Source organism: Anas acuta, chromosome 10 (genome assembly GCF_963932015.1).
Source record: "Anas acuta chromosome 10, bAnaAcu1.1, whole genome shotgun sequence".
NCBI lineage: Eukaryota > Metazoa > Chordata > Aves > Anseriformes > Anatidae > Anas > Anas acuta.
The window spans coordinates 10,574,890-10,589,526 of record NC_088988.1 but is presented as its reverse complement, the minus strand read 5'-3'; the positions used below and the strand labels follow the sequence as shown (position 1 = coordinate 10,589,526).

The 14,637-nt window shown below is 39.5% G+C and overlaps 1 protein-coding gene across 3 annotated transcripts in view; it reads right to left on the bottom strand.

Annotated features, from left to right (window-relative positions):
• The window catches only part of PEPD (peptidase D), a 133,196-nt gene that overhangs the window by 35,850 nt on the left and 82,709 nt on the right, over positions 1-14,637 (bottom strand). For all 3 annotated transcript variants that reach the window (XM_068693766.1, XM_068693767.1, XM_068693768.1), the window contains one exon: positions 160-308. In XM_068693766.1, the coding sequence (XP_068549867.1) occupies positions 160-308 (149 nt within the window). The remainder of the gene's footprint in view (positions 1-159; positions 309-14,637) is intronic.

Genomic DNA, 14,637 nt, shown 5'->3' with positions numbered 1-14,637 from the left:
TGGGTATCATTCACCTACTAAGAGCTGTTTAAATACAGAAATGAGTTCTGTCATCTTGTTCCTTTCCAGCACTTTCTGATATCCAAACATAATTGTCCTGACAGCCTGAACGCTGCCATCAAGCTTGTCAATTCCTGCTGACATGTACTGATCTTTTACCTGGCTTGACTGCTTTCATTACAGCACGTGATGACTTCAGCACCGCTTCGTAGATAGCCCTCTGGTCAGGAGTGAACTTTCCATTTGCAGGGAAGGTGCAGGTGATGTCAGAACCATAGCAGTAATACTCTCCTCCCATATCAAACAGGCTAAAAAGGAAACAAAGGAGAAAGAGATGTAAATTTTAATTCCAAGGAAACTGTAGAACTGAAGGTATTTCTCTTGATCTGCACTTAAAAACCACCTGCATTTTGATAGTTGGCCACATAATCACCACTTCAATGCTGTTTTTAAGTAAAATGAGACAACAGTCTCTTGGCTTCTCTCCTGGCAGAAGGGCATTTGCTATATTACATACAGCTTAAATGGACACCTTCACCAGCTGTTCTGGTCCTGGATGGAAACACTGCAAGAACACATGAAGGAAGATAAAAAGCACATGAGGAATCTACTTCCAGGTCTTCAGTTTCAGTTCCTAAGACCTTTTCTCAGAAGAAACGACTTCTTTTTCTTTCCTGAGAAATGCCAGCACCACATAAAGGGTCTAACCTCAAAACTTAACTGAGAAATGTTAATTATGGTCTTTTGTACGTAAGTGTGTCAAAACACATCTGATAGTTTAAATAAAATGTCCCCTATAAAGGCTGACTGCCACCGCTCACAATAAACTTTCCGTTACACAACAACCATGCCAAACAGGGCTTAAAGAAACAAGCATTATGGAAAGATCCAAACAGAAAAAAAAAATCAGTAAACTTTTCTGTATCAGAGGAAGAAAAATATTATAAAGTGCTTTTTTTTATGGGGAAAAAATGTTTTACCCTTTAAGAATCATATTTATCCTACACATATATCCATGACTCCCCTCTGATTGCTCAGCCGCCAGAAATCAATCTACAAGAGCAGCAAAGAGGGTCTCTGTGCCCTTGTGACAACCTGGTTAGACATTTGCAATACTATGCTTCTTGAGCCTACCTGATAAGGCACCGCACTGGTTTCAGCAGGCTCAAAAATTAGCAAATAACCAAATAACCATTCGGACCAACCATTACTTAAGCAAATAAGCCCCCAGCTCATCATATATTGCTTGCAAGAAGGCACATTTTACATATAAGACTTTGGTCTTGACACAGTATGTGTATGACCTCCTGATTTCCTAGGTAATGAATCACAGCTGGAATCTGCTAATTTGTCTTCCTACAACCAGCCTGAACAACTGTATGTGACTGTCATCATACAAAGAAATATAATATTTTTCCTTTGCTGCATTTGAAAAGCTTGGTGTTTTCTTCCTCATGTTTCTGCTTCACAGCAGGGTCTCTCAGACACCGCGAGCAGAAAGAAGGGCACTTTACTGCAGCACCCTCTCTGTTACTGAGTCCTAATCACAGTAGTAATGAGCAAAACTGCGTTGCATACCTCTGCTCCCAGCCAGCATACATGATGAGGTAAGGATAAGTACAAGCTACCCCCAAAAGTGCTACAACACTCAGCTGTAAATGTGCACCATTTCCAATGTAACTGCTATTGAAATTAATGGACAAAAAATTAGACGAAGGCAATCATGGTAAAACTAAATAGTATTTTAGCAGCATTGAGACTCTTCTTGCTTCATTGCATACACCGATGCACACGTACCCAATATTTACTCAATATTGAATATTTACTCAAATTTTAAAATCCACCCTGCAGTTTCCTCTGTGAACGAATCTTTGCACTTAGTGCAAGCCCTGCTGAAGTCATCCCCAGCCTCCCCACACTGGGCAAGGTTCACCTACAGAGCCACTTGCAGGACTGGAACTTCAGGAATCAAAGCTATGTTTCACAGATGCAGAACTGCTTGAGGTTTAAAGCTACAGGAACAAACTCTCTAGGAGAACATTACAAGGACAACTGCAAAGTTATGCATGTACACAAAGAGCTAATGCAAATGCTCTATATATTCACTTAAATAGGAAATACAGTACTTTGAAACAGAAAGTTGCTAATTGAAAAAAGATACACAGTAGACAGCAAATGTCAGACCCACGGGGTGAAAAAGCAGGATTTGACACCACTATAGCAACTGTAAACAAGCCTAGCCAAACCTCAAAATCAGAAACCCCATCAACACTGTGTAAGTTTTGATTTTATGGTTAGACTCACTTCTAAAAATAACTAATGGTACATACAGAAAATCTACGGATGCAGAAAACTACTTGCAGCAACTAAGACTTATGTAAGAAGCTGCTAGTTCTCTAGCAGGCCAACCATATACATTTTTTAGTATAGCTATGAATCTTTCAACCTACCCCAAATCGAACCCTTTCCAAATCACAAGTGAATTTTCATGGTACTTGATGGGATTTACAGGAGTTTTGTGGCCTAATTCTGTCCCATTTACAAATGTGTCAATGCAGCATGGTCACAGTAAAGCTGTGACCAGCAACTTTTAAACCCTGGTCCAGGTCTACTGGAAGTTACCATGCTTTCTATATTTTACCTGGAGAATAGTTCATTTGAACTTAGCATAAGCAATACACTTCAGCAATTCCTTCTGTGCAATTATCAGTGTTTTCTCAAACCCATTCATCATTTGGTGGTTGTTAAATCGTTGTTAGAGTTACTGGAGCACTAAGTAATGGAAAAAAGCTATTACAAAGCTGATGGTACACCAAAATAAGGCTTGCAAGCCAGGAAGCACCATTTGATCAGGTTTCTTGGCTTCCAGACAAGAGTAGAAATGAGGGAAGATGATCTTTCAAATTCCACCACAGAGCAATAACACACCATCTAGGCTGTATGCTTCAGTGAAAAAGCATCCAAAACAAACTGTACATCTGGGAGATGTTTTGGCTCTTACTGGGAATTCTCTTCCATTTAACTTCAGTTGGGAACATATCCATTAGTTAAAATGTTTCCCAAGACATGGAAATAGCCCAAATATTGTAGTTATCCTGAGGAAATAATGGGAGCCTGAGAAGATCCCAGTTTCATATCTTTGCTTGCCAGGCAAAATAAGTGGTGAAGCACATTTAAGTCTAATAAAATGCATGTGAGCTACTATCTTCTGTAGACTAACTGAAAAAAGTTTCTACAAGCAGGTTACTTATATCCTCATTCCTTGGATAAAATACACTATTTTAATCTGGAGTTAGAAGGTAACTGTTAGGTAGCAAGAGAGGCATTAATAATGTATTTTAGTACATTTTAAATCGTGCATTCAAAATTAACTGTCTGATGATGCAGTCTTACAAGGGTCACATACAGAAACAACTACTACATGTTATTTGGACTACTATCAAATATAGCAGCACTATAAACAAGTTAACTGCACAAATGAAAATAGGCCTTATAGGCATCTTGATCTGTGGCTTACCTTTTAAGGACTATTTAATGTCAGCTAACATACGCAATAATAGAACTAAGTATCTCCAAACACTTATTTTATCTAAAAGGGAAATACAAATGTTAGATGTCTAGCAGATTACATATGTTGTCTATTATAAAATTTGTGAGTACAGTTCTTGGTAGAATGAAGACAAACTTCAGCCCAGAAAAACCCTTCTGCCTTTTGCAGGAAGGGTGCAATTGTTAATTGCAGGTTCAAATGCATCCAGAGATGAGGAGCATGAGGTCGTCAGGTTTCTGAGGAGCCTCAGATGGGAAGGTGGCCAGAGAAGGAGTATCGCTGGTCAGAGAGAGGCGTGCCGCTATGTGTCAAAGTCTTCACTGATGTAGGCTGAACCTGATGAAGTCTTTTATTGCACAGCTGAATTTCTTTCAAAACCTTTACAGAGAAAAGCTAATCTTGCTTTGCATCGCTTTGTTGGGAGCAAAGGCAATGAAAACCTACCTGGCTTCATTTCAGGGTGAAAAGTGCAGCGTATAAAAGAATATTAAACAGTCAGAAGACCTGAGCACACACTAAAAATTCCGTGTTACTGTTACAATTTGTTGTCTAGAATTAATAAGAAGCTATACCATATGTAAGAGACCCAGCACATAATATTCTAAATCTCTCCTTTTAAACATGGGCAGAGACCTCCTAAGGGAGGCTTCAGTTATATATATATATATTTGTAATCTTTCCTCCCAAACATATTGCAAAATACTTAGATAAAACTAAACAATGCAAAATATTACAAAAATCAGATAACCTGTCAGTTACTGTACCGACAGAATTACTTGTTTACGTATCATTAATACAATGTTAGCCAACAGGGTCAATAAAAAAGTTGCCTTCTGCATCTGTTTTAGAATTAACTTTCAAAAATGACTAATTGCGTCTCATTCCTCTCACAGGCAAAAAGCCTGACACCACAACTTAAAATCATTTTGTACATAAACCAGTACGAAGTCAAGAAGAAGCAGGAACACGCATCCCATGCCACAACCCTGCAACCTGACAGGCACCGATGATAAAAAGAAGCGGCCGATCCTGCTTCCTCTGTCAGGAGCATTTCAGCCTTGCCCAGGAGGGCCTGGGGCCACCAGCAGTGGCTCCTCCTCGCCCCAGGGACCTGGGTTCTGCTCCCCACTGCAGCTACCCAGGCCGGCAGAGAGAAGATAATATTTCAAGGCTGCTTAATTCCTGTTGATTTTTAAGGAGAATACAGGCTTGTAAGTCACCGCTGTACTATAAATGCTACATGACACTATGCACAACAGCTCTCTGCACGTTCCCCTTGAAGTCACTATGAAACAACACAGATGAGCTTCACAGAACATTGGCACCACAAAATGCAAATTTATAGTTACGTTTTTGGCTGTAAAGCCCAGAAAAATAATAGGTGTTTTGATACTACTTTCAGCTTTCCAAACCTCTGATTGGGAAGCATCACAAAACACTATGTGTAACACTTTAGATTGGAAAACTGTGGTTCTTTTCTTTATAAAGTCACTGTATACATTTTTTTTTTTTTCCAAAGTAAAGCATCATCTTCTTCTAAGCATGTTTTTAACTTTTATAGGCTTGCTGACATTTTTATTGTCAAATAATTTGAAACTGCCAGGCAATGAAGCAAATTATGGCCAATATCACAATGGGAAGGAATACTTTATTTGGGGTATCTGAGCCATGTGCATGAATCGCTAGTGATCCAACCACCAATCCAACCCAACAACAAGCTCTCGCAGGCATTTCTTGGGAAGCCTACAGCTACTTTAACCTAATCCGTAAAACTGTCACCTTGCTGCTCTAGAGAGATGCTCTGCGTGCACAGTCAGAATTGGGTCTCCTCAGGAGAGTTATAAAAACAAATTCATCTCCCTCGGTTAAAGCCGCAGAGCCACCACTGCCTGAGACCCCCAGGGACCCCCCCATGCAGCGGGGTGCACAGACCCCCACCTGCCTGCTCTCAGAACAACCCCCCCCTTCCCCCAGGCAGGCTCCTGGACCAGCAATTAGAAAGCTGATACCACCATGTCGTACTATGCCCTCCTCGTCCCTCAGGTTAAAGGTGCACAGCAATGACTCCCGATGCACTTTACTCAGCTACGTTTACTGAGGTTTTAGGGTTCTGAGCCATTATCAACCAAGATGCTGATGAGCACCATGCAGATGAACTGGTGCCAGCCCTGTTCCAGGACAACAGGAACAAATGTACACACAATCTTTTCTTCCTCTTACTGCAATACAAGCAAGTTATCCCCAGCTGGAGATTTTATTCTGTATGAACTCATCACACTCTGCTCCGAGTTCGCAGAGAGCACGCTTTGTGCTTTAGACTTCATGAGCAATTAAATCTTGAAGTAGTCACACACTAACAAAATCTGACTGTTTGGTTAAACACTTCAAGGCAATTTCAAGCTTGAGGGAAATAGGTATCAGTATTTCTATGAGATACATCTTTGGAAATGTGCCAGGTGATTTGGAAATAGGGTGTTTTAATAGCCAACTACAAGAATAAATTATAGTAAATGATAGCAGAAGTAAGAAAATGGAGAGTTTAAGTGACACACACTTTTTCATCCACTTGTATCATGACTAGCCAAGTATTACCAATTTAAAAAAAAAAAAAAAAACAACCCTGTGTAAGATAACATCACAAAACTCAGTACAGAGCTGGAACAGAATAGGGTAAAGTCCTACCATGCTCAGGAAGTTTTTTTGGAAGAGGTGCTCTGCTCTGTCCAGATTCCATCTGACATGGTACAGAGAGAGCCTGTACTGGCTCTGTCCCGAAGCCAGACTTGGCTTGCTGATTGTAAGGCCAGCTTTTTGTTGGCAACACCCCTGCAGCTTAGAGCAACCTTGGAAAAATGTTAGAGAATATTTTGTGTGTAGGAAATTGGGCTCTGGATAGTCACAAGAAAACATCACTCTTTGTGCAAGTCTCGTGTTCAAGAGAAGATCGTGGAGCCCACACAGGTAATGCAATTAGAGACACAAAATGCCAGCGCAACTATTCTGTTACACACATTTTGCTGTGATTTATATATGGCTCATATTTTCACTTGTCCTCAACCGTCTCTTCATGTCCACCTTCTCCATGGGTTTCCCATATTTGTTCCTTTTGTAGCACTGTCTCACTAAAGGCTTTCCCAGACTATTACAGCTAATGGGAGGCTTGTCTCAACCTTCTCTCAGAGAGATGACAAGATATGCAATTAAGCTTTGCTCCAAAAAGGAAAGGCTAAAACAAAAAGATCTGTCTTCACTGAATTTTGAAGGAGAGGAGACTGTATGCCCATGATGCCAACTTCAGGATCCTCAGTGGCTGTGGCAAGAACAAACACAAGTTTGGGTTATCAAAAAGAACAAGAAAAAGAGCAATCAAACAAAAAACCTTTTCTGGGTGTTCGTGCCCTGACTAGGGCGTCCTCTCACTACAACAGACAGAAACGGCAGCTCACAGAAGCGGTGCAGCAGCTTGATGCAGAGATGTGCAGCTGCACGTGGGTGTGCCATGGTTATACCCTGAGGTCGCTGGGGAAGGTGCGCCCTCCTGCTCTGCTGCTCCATCTGTATTGCAGAGAAAAAATGGTTTCCTAAACCAACAACACCACATGGGAGTGTCATCTCACTCAGTAATATGAGCCAAGCAGAAGAATTTCAGATCCATTTATCTCAGAGGATATGAAATCTAAATGTCACTGAATTCACTGAATGAGCTGGACGTAGGAGTTGGCTCAGTAAACACCCACATTGTAAGATTTTCTGTACTACTTCTGATTCTTTTCATAAGCAGGTTGAGAAGGAATTCCTTGCTTGCAATATTTGTCTGTGGAAGAAACTGAAGACAACTGCCTTATGCTTCTGCACTAAATAAACCAATTTCCATGATCAAGGATCGTCCCTCTTTCACCCCCATGCAGTTTGCATCAATGTCGCTTTAAAAATGTTTGCCAGAGCAAAGAGCCAAAAAACAAACAAACAAACAAACAAACAAAAACCTTTTGATTACCTTGTTCATGGCTAAATTCACCCCTGAGAGCCATCTCCCATTGCTTCTAGTAAGCAGATGGATGTCCCCAGTATAGAAAGAAGCATACAAAAAAGAGATTGGGAACCTGAAGCTAGCATTGCCAGGTTAGGAGAAGGGTGAGGCAGCACTCGAGGCTTTGTAAGACACAGCAGGCGCAGTGTCTCTACTGCCTGCTTCACACTTCTGCTAGACCCATGCAGGCAATATGCCAAAGATCAGGCAAACTGACAGGTAAAGTTCTGACAACTGGATCGGCTTTTTGCTGAATGAATGTCTTTTCCTGGTTTCCTTATCGTAACTATTATCCATTTTTAATTGGCATATTTAGTAAGTGACAGTACTCTCTTTAGCAAAGAATTCTTTGCTGAAATGTCAACCTAAAACAGAGATGGCTGCAAACGTGACACTTTGGCCAGCTGCCATGAGCTCCATACTGAGAACGCAGTATCTGGCTGACTTGCTCAAACAAGGAGCAAGGATGTCAGAGCTGCAGGGAAGAGAAGGAAATGTGCAAGGAGAAACCTGTACTGGCAGCTGCACACTTCCCAGTCACACTGACAAGAACAAACCTCATCAGCTCCTCACCAGAGTATGAGATACCAGCACAGGATAGGAACAGCTGCTTTTTTAAGTTACCAAAATTTTGCAATTAACTCATACATTCAATTTCTAGATGTCTAGAAGTGGAAGGTACCTACTGAAGCTGAATGGCAGAAGTTTGATATTTCTGATTCAGGCCACCATTCTTAGGTGCTAACATTTGGACTTGGGAGCCTTAGCTTTCAGCAGCCCTTTTTGGACACTCTGACCTGGGCAAACAACCACTGGAGATTACAGGAGTAGGTGAAGTGTCAGACCTCTACTCATTGATTTTCACTGTAAATACTATCAAATTCTCTTATGTGTGCATGCTTACACACACACAGTCCTGCCAGCAAAAGGTTAAAGCTTCCAAATTTTTCCACAATGAAAACTGACACAATGACTAATGGTACCAGTTCATGTAGGATTTTTTTTTTTTGAGTGGGACTTTTTGTTTGTTTGTTTGTTTTTGTTTTGACTTCCTGTAGTTGTTCTTGGGATTGTTCAAGCAACCTCTAAATTACCACTTTTCAAAAGACAGGGGGTTCAGAATGCTGTACAGAAGACGCCAACCGAAGGCAAAAGAAGAGTTCCTAGCCCTTTCCCGGAGAGAAGGTCCAAATGTTCAAGCCAAGTGTGCAGTAATGAAGACAGCAAATAGTTCTTCAGAAAAGGAAGCTGATGCTGCCCATCCCTAGATGAGTCTGCTGTTTTGCCAGTAAGAACATTTTTTTTTTCTATTCAGAAAAACAACAACAAAACAAAAACACTACTGTTCTTAGCAGCACCTCAAGCTGGAAGTACAGTATATGGCAATGTACAATTTAAATTAGAAATATTCTTGCTTTAAAGACCTAAATTGGCTCAGCCAAAAAGTGGAGCAGTACTATACCAGAAAGACTCCTTGCGAGGCCTTGGCTCAGAGTCATGCCTCCACCACAGCAATAACAAGGGGCTCCCTGACCAGACACAAGGGAAAAGACCCAACATTGCCCAGAATGCAGGGTCTGGGAATTACACCTGGTTCATGGGGGAAACACAAAAGGTGTGCTGGAGATTAATGGCACCTTCACTTGGAGCCATATATTAGTTTAAGACTCCCTCTACAATTGTATTCTGACCTATATGATTGAGTTCCCCACACCAAGAACAGTAAGAAAGACTTTGCTACTGAAATCTGTCCAAGACAAGCAACATGTGTAGGAGTATTTTTTAAATCCTATATGTGTATCTGTGTTAACAAAGACCATCACAAAAGATGGATTAAACTAAATGGCAGTTGTGAATGATCAATATTAAATCAACAGCTATTTAAAAATACTAAACTGTACCCCACTTGTTTTATTTAAGCAACACTAGCCAAGTCAGTCCAGCAACAGCCAAAGCAACTTCATGCCCTCAGGTTTCTTGAGGCTCTGTTGAGAATGTTAATCTAAAAATATGAAAGATGAATCTCATTTGCAGGTGATAATTAAAAAAATATCATATGCACTACAACGTATGAAGACCATCAAATTAAGAAGCAGGCCATAACATGGTGCTTAAAAGAAAGCTAAAATTTGTTATAGCAAACATGTTATTACTTAGTGATCTCTCCTTTGGCTAAAAGGCTTATACATCTGTAACAGCAGGCAACCCCAAAGCCCTGAATTATCCAGAACACACAATCTATTAGAGGAATACTATTGACAATTCTAGCAAATATACTTTTCTATATTTAATCAAATCAATTTTTGTAGATTAGCATAAAATTAATATAGTCTATAAGCACAACAGGAAGAAAAATACCTACACTTGATGAAAATAGTAAATGTTACTCAAACCAGATGAATCAGGCCAAAGGAATTATTTCAGAAATGGATAGCCAGTTGATTTTGCAATCAACCAGTAAGTAGTAGCAATGTACTTTGTATTATTATTAGAAACAAAACCATAACTAACAAGTTGTTTCAAAACTGCAGACTGAAAGGTTAAAGCTAACCATAATTTTTGCATATTATTATATTACCAAACTTCAAAATGCATAAAAAATGTACAAGGGCAAATGAAAATACTAGCCTCACCCACATAAAATAGATGAGCATTTACATCTGACACATTAATATCCTGGGATCTTAAAAGCAGTGCTTTCAAGAAGTAATAAATACAATATTTTGTTCCGTAGGATAAATTGTTTTAATAGCAGACAATGAAGTACTTGGGGGTGGAAAAGGGAGGACTTCTATTATCTGATGCAAAAAGATTGGTCAGTTCCTGCTTTTTAATGCAACATTGCCCCCACCTGGACAAATGCAGTTTGGTTTATAGGTTGGCACTAATACCATAAAACTTTGTAAAACAATGTAAATTCCATTTGGAAAAGAGTCACAACAAACTTCTCTGTGTGCAGTATACCTTTTTTAAAGCTAACCTATCTTTTAATCGAGTAGTTTAAAGTCTTCTCGATATTTTCTTAAAACATAGCTCCAGTACTCACAAAAAGTCCTCTCATGTTACACGCTTACTCATTACTGCAGAAAAATGAACAATGCATTTTTCTACAAATAAAACTCTATAATACTAAGGGAAATATACTGATAGTTTCAAGGAAATATATAACATATATACTGCGTATGCATATTGTGTGCATATGTAAAAGATGTATGCACACAGCTTATATAGAAAATGACAGCTCTTTTGATTCTAGAAACCTCTGTACTATGCTTTCAGATGAAAAAGAGGTAAAATTAGAAAAGTAGCATATTTTAGTGAACAGAAGACCTTGCCTTTATGAATAAACATGGACAACTAGATTTGACCAGTTCTTGTAACAAGCAACTCTTTTGCAATGTTCTTTGTACACCTCAGAGTGATCGACAACTCCAGAAGATCTAAAAATGGTCTTTCATATCTTTAGAGTAATTAAACAATAAAGACCCCTGAAAACTTAGTATCTTTCCTGTTTCACCCAGAAAAATCTGTCTTAAATGCTTATACATGCAGTCAAGCTCCCTATAACAAAGCTTCTGAAATGACAAGAGGAGGAGCACTAGAAGTTAAAACAGGATCTTCTGAGAGCACCAGAAATTATAATATTAACATATTTATAAAAAGGCACGTATAAGTGTCAAATAGAAGGAAGCAAACACAAATTTAGCACAACATAAGTGGAATGTACATTACATGCAGAGACAATGCTCCTGGTTGGTGCTGAGCCTTTGCTCTGGTATGATATCAAAAACATTGCCAGCATCAAACCATGGGTCAATACTTAATTCCTTCCAGAGAACATTTATTTTAGTGCCCCCTGGTGTCAATATTATCCCTTTTATTATTTAGCTGGCATTACCAAGGAAAGAAATATACCTCAGAGATAAATTATTCCAGTAAAATCTTTTTGCAATACTAGATTGCCTTCCACATGCCCAGCTCCACTATTTGACTAAGCAAATAAAAATACCTGTCAATACAGCCAAGACACATTTGAAACATCTCACATAGATGCATTAGGTTATGATTGCACTTCTGTAACAGAATGTAAAACAGGTTTTGTGGCATTAATAAAACTTTTCTAGCGCTTAAATTCTGGTACTGAAATGCAATAAAACTACTTGCAAGTAAAACTTGTTTTCCTAACATCACTGGTGGGTCACCTAAATAGCTGTGAACCTTTGCAGCAGGAAATATCCTGCTCCACCAAAGATACCCTATTCTTTCCAATGCTTTCATTACAATCAGTGAGCTTAAATCTGAGAGCATTTAAAGAAACAGTCAAATAAATTGAAAGACACAATTTGACGATCCAACCTGTTTCTGCTGAAACTTTTAAAGGTAGTTTTATTTTATAAAGAGATGTGAATACACACTGTGAATACAAGGTTAATGGTATTTCTCTCTCAGGTCTGCTGTACTTCATGAGCAGTACTTCATGAGCTGGGGACCTGCTGACGCAGCCCAGGGCCTGCGTGGACAGGACTGTACCAGGCAGCAGGGAGATCTTCCTTAAGATCCTGACTTAGGAGGGTATTTCAAAGTGGTAAACATGCCAAGTGCTTCAGAATATACAGTTATATTCAGCATTTTGCAAAGAATGGACCAACTAATCAACAAAAAATGCCATCAAGTGCTAAAAGGTCAGTAAACTTGCCGACAAAAGTTGGTTTAATAAGTGCTGAATTTTCCCTGAGAGAAATTTGTCAGAAGCCATGAAAGACAAAGACCTGCAACTCAGGACATGTGCAGAAAGCCATCTCAGGTAATAGCCGTATCTATTTCAGTGACATCTGGGGTCAGGCTTATTTTCTCACATTTCTGTTATTTAAGCGAGAGCTTCATCATGAAGGATCAATCTTTATTTTAAGATCATAGAAGCATTTTGTATTCGTCAAATGTTGCAGGAGCCCTGCTGATCAATCGCAGTAACACAATCAACTCCTGACATGCCTTCAGCACCGCGGCAATGCCAGGAATCAACAAAGGCAGGTGGCACGAACCGCGAGGCAGCGAAGTGAATGCAATAAACTATCATTTTCCTGAATGCCTTCTCAGAATCAAAATGTAATGTAGACACTTTCATCTGAGGGTTCCTACAACAAAGCAACGAACCACAAAGGTGAGGACAGATGTTTGTCTGGCCCCACACTTCCCAGGCTGCACCCCACCTGTCCCGATGGCCAATTTTCTCCTTTCCTCACAGCTATGGTGTGGCTCCACATGGCAACATCTGGCAGGGCAGAAGGAAGGTCCCAACGGGCTTTGTTTCCATCTTCTTTAAGGAAGCAGATTTTCAGAAGATGCTGATTTGTTGAGACTGAAGCTTTTCGCAGAAACTCTGTGGCTTCTACTGAATTTTTCATGAAAGGTACTTCCCAGGGTCAAGTCCTAACTTCCACCTGCTCTCTGAGATCAATCTGAGAAGAGCTGAGACCAGAGACTCCTGCATCCCATGAGGGCTCTCCAACCACTGAACCAATCCCTTCCTCTAGTCTGAACAAACGCAAATAGCTGCAAAAGGAGAGCTTGAGAGAAACTGGCCCAGGAAGCAGGCGTAACACCAGGAACACCACTTGACAGGACCCTAGGTGCTTATTTGCACCAGATTTGTGCATGGCAAGGAGTCAAATCTTCCCGCTAAACTTTGAAAGACCTTTCGTTATCCAAACTGTGTTGGTATGGGCGGTGGGGCTCCGAAAAACACTGAAAAATAGGTTGTGGTTACTTCCCAACTCTGACCCTGATGGAGGCCTCTTGTGAACAGGACAGGAGATTGTAAACTAGAACTGCTTATGGCTCCACTTTCCAAATTACAAAACATAGCCACAGCCTCACCACAGAAACAGCAAGCGTCTTAGCACGCAATGAATAATGCAACACCTTGAGATAATGCAGTAAACCTCAGTCTTGGGCTCGGTTTCTATCTGAGCTGTCACAGGCTTAAGATGACAGAAGAAAATCAGTATTTGTATGTTAGCCTGGCCATGACAGTACTGTAGACATCTGTAATAGTGATTTTTAACATTTTGAGCAGAAGAGTTTATTTAAATGTAATACCAAGTGAACGGGCAGAGTGCACAGCACTGTGATTCACAAGGGTGCTCAGCCTAGCAATTTATCTGCATGACCTCTGACCACGGAGATAATAGATGCTTGCTTAGGAAAAGTGTTTGTTTTAGATCACATTGACCATATTCATTTACATGTCCACTACATAAATGTTATACGACATGAATTATTTATGTAAAACACTGACTTGCCATAATTGCAATATTTACATTTAATATCGGTTCAGTGCTTTGCACATGCCTATTGAATACTGAAACCCTAAAATACTGATTTATATGTCAATTGTAATTCTTTGTGTTAGCTATTTCATTTTTAATATTTAATAGGCTGAAAGTGACAGCCCTGCTTAGCAAGACAGTCCATATTAAAAAGTGCCAGAAATTCTCTTTACAGTCCCTGTCTTGTACTGAGGTCTTCTAGCACAGAAGCTGCACCTATAAAAATGTGGATTATTATGCCATATTGGCAATTTAATTCTATACCAGTTTCTTACAGAAATAAACCCACTTCATGTAGATTAATTATCAAAAATGAAAGTAATAAAATCAGTGTTCTAGATGTGACATTTTTTAAATGAGAGGTCTGAGTAACAGTCTAAAAATAATTTTTAAAAAATTGCAATACACCAAGTATTTTTGCCTATGATCTCTTGTTGATACCAGCAAATCCTTGTAACTAATATTCTTCAAAGAGCAAACAAAGCATGCAGTCAAGGGTTTGAAAGAAGCAAAACATTAGTCTTACAAATCTATTTTTTCTAATATTCAGGTGCTTTGTTGATGTATTTACTGACAGCTACTGCATTGTACTACTTAGCACATAAGAAACCCAAGCTGCACATTTCTGCAAAACTCTTGAATGTTTTTCATATCAACTAAATCATTTCAAGAAAAAGACTTGAAATTCTACTGAATAATTTAATAAAAACCACACCGAGTACCAAATC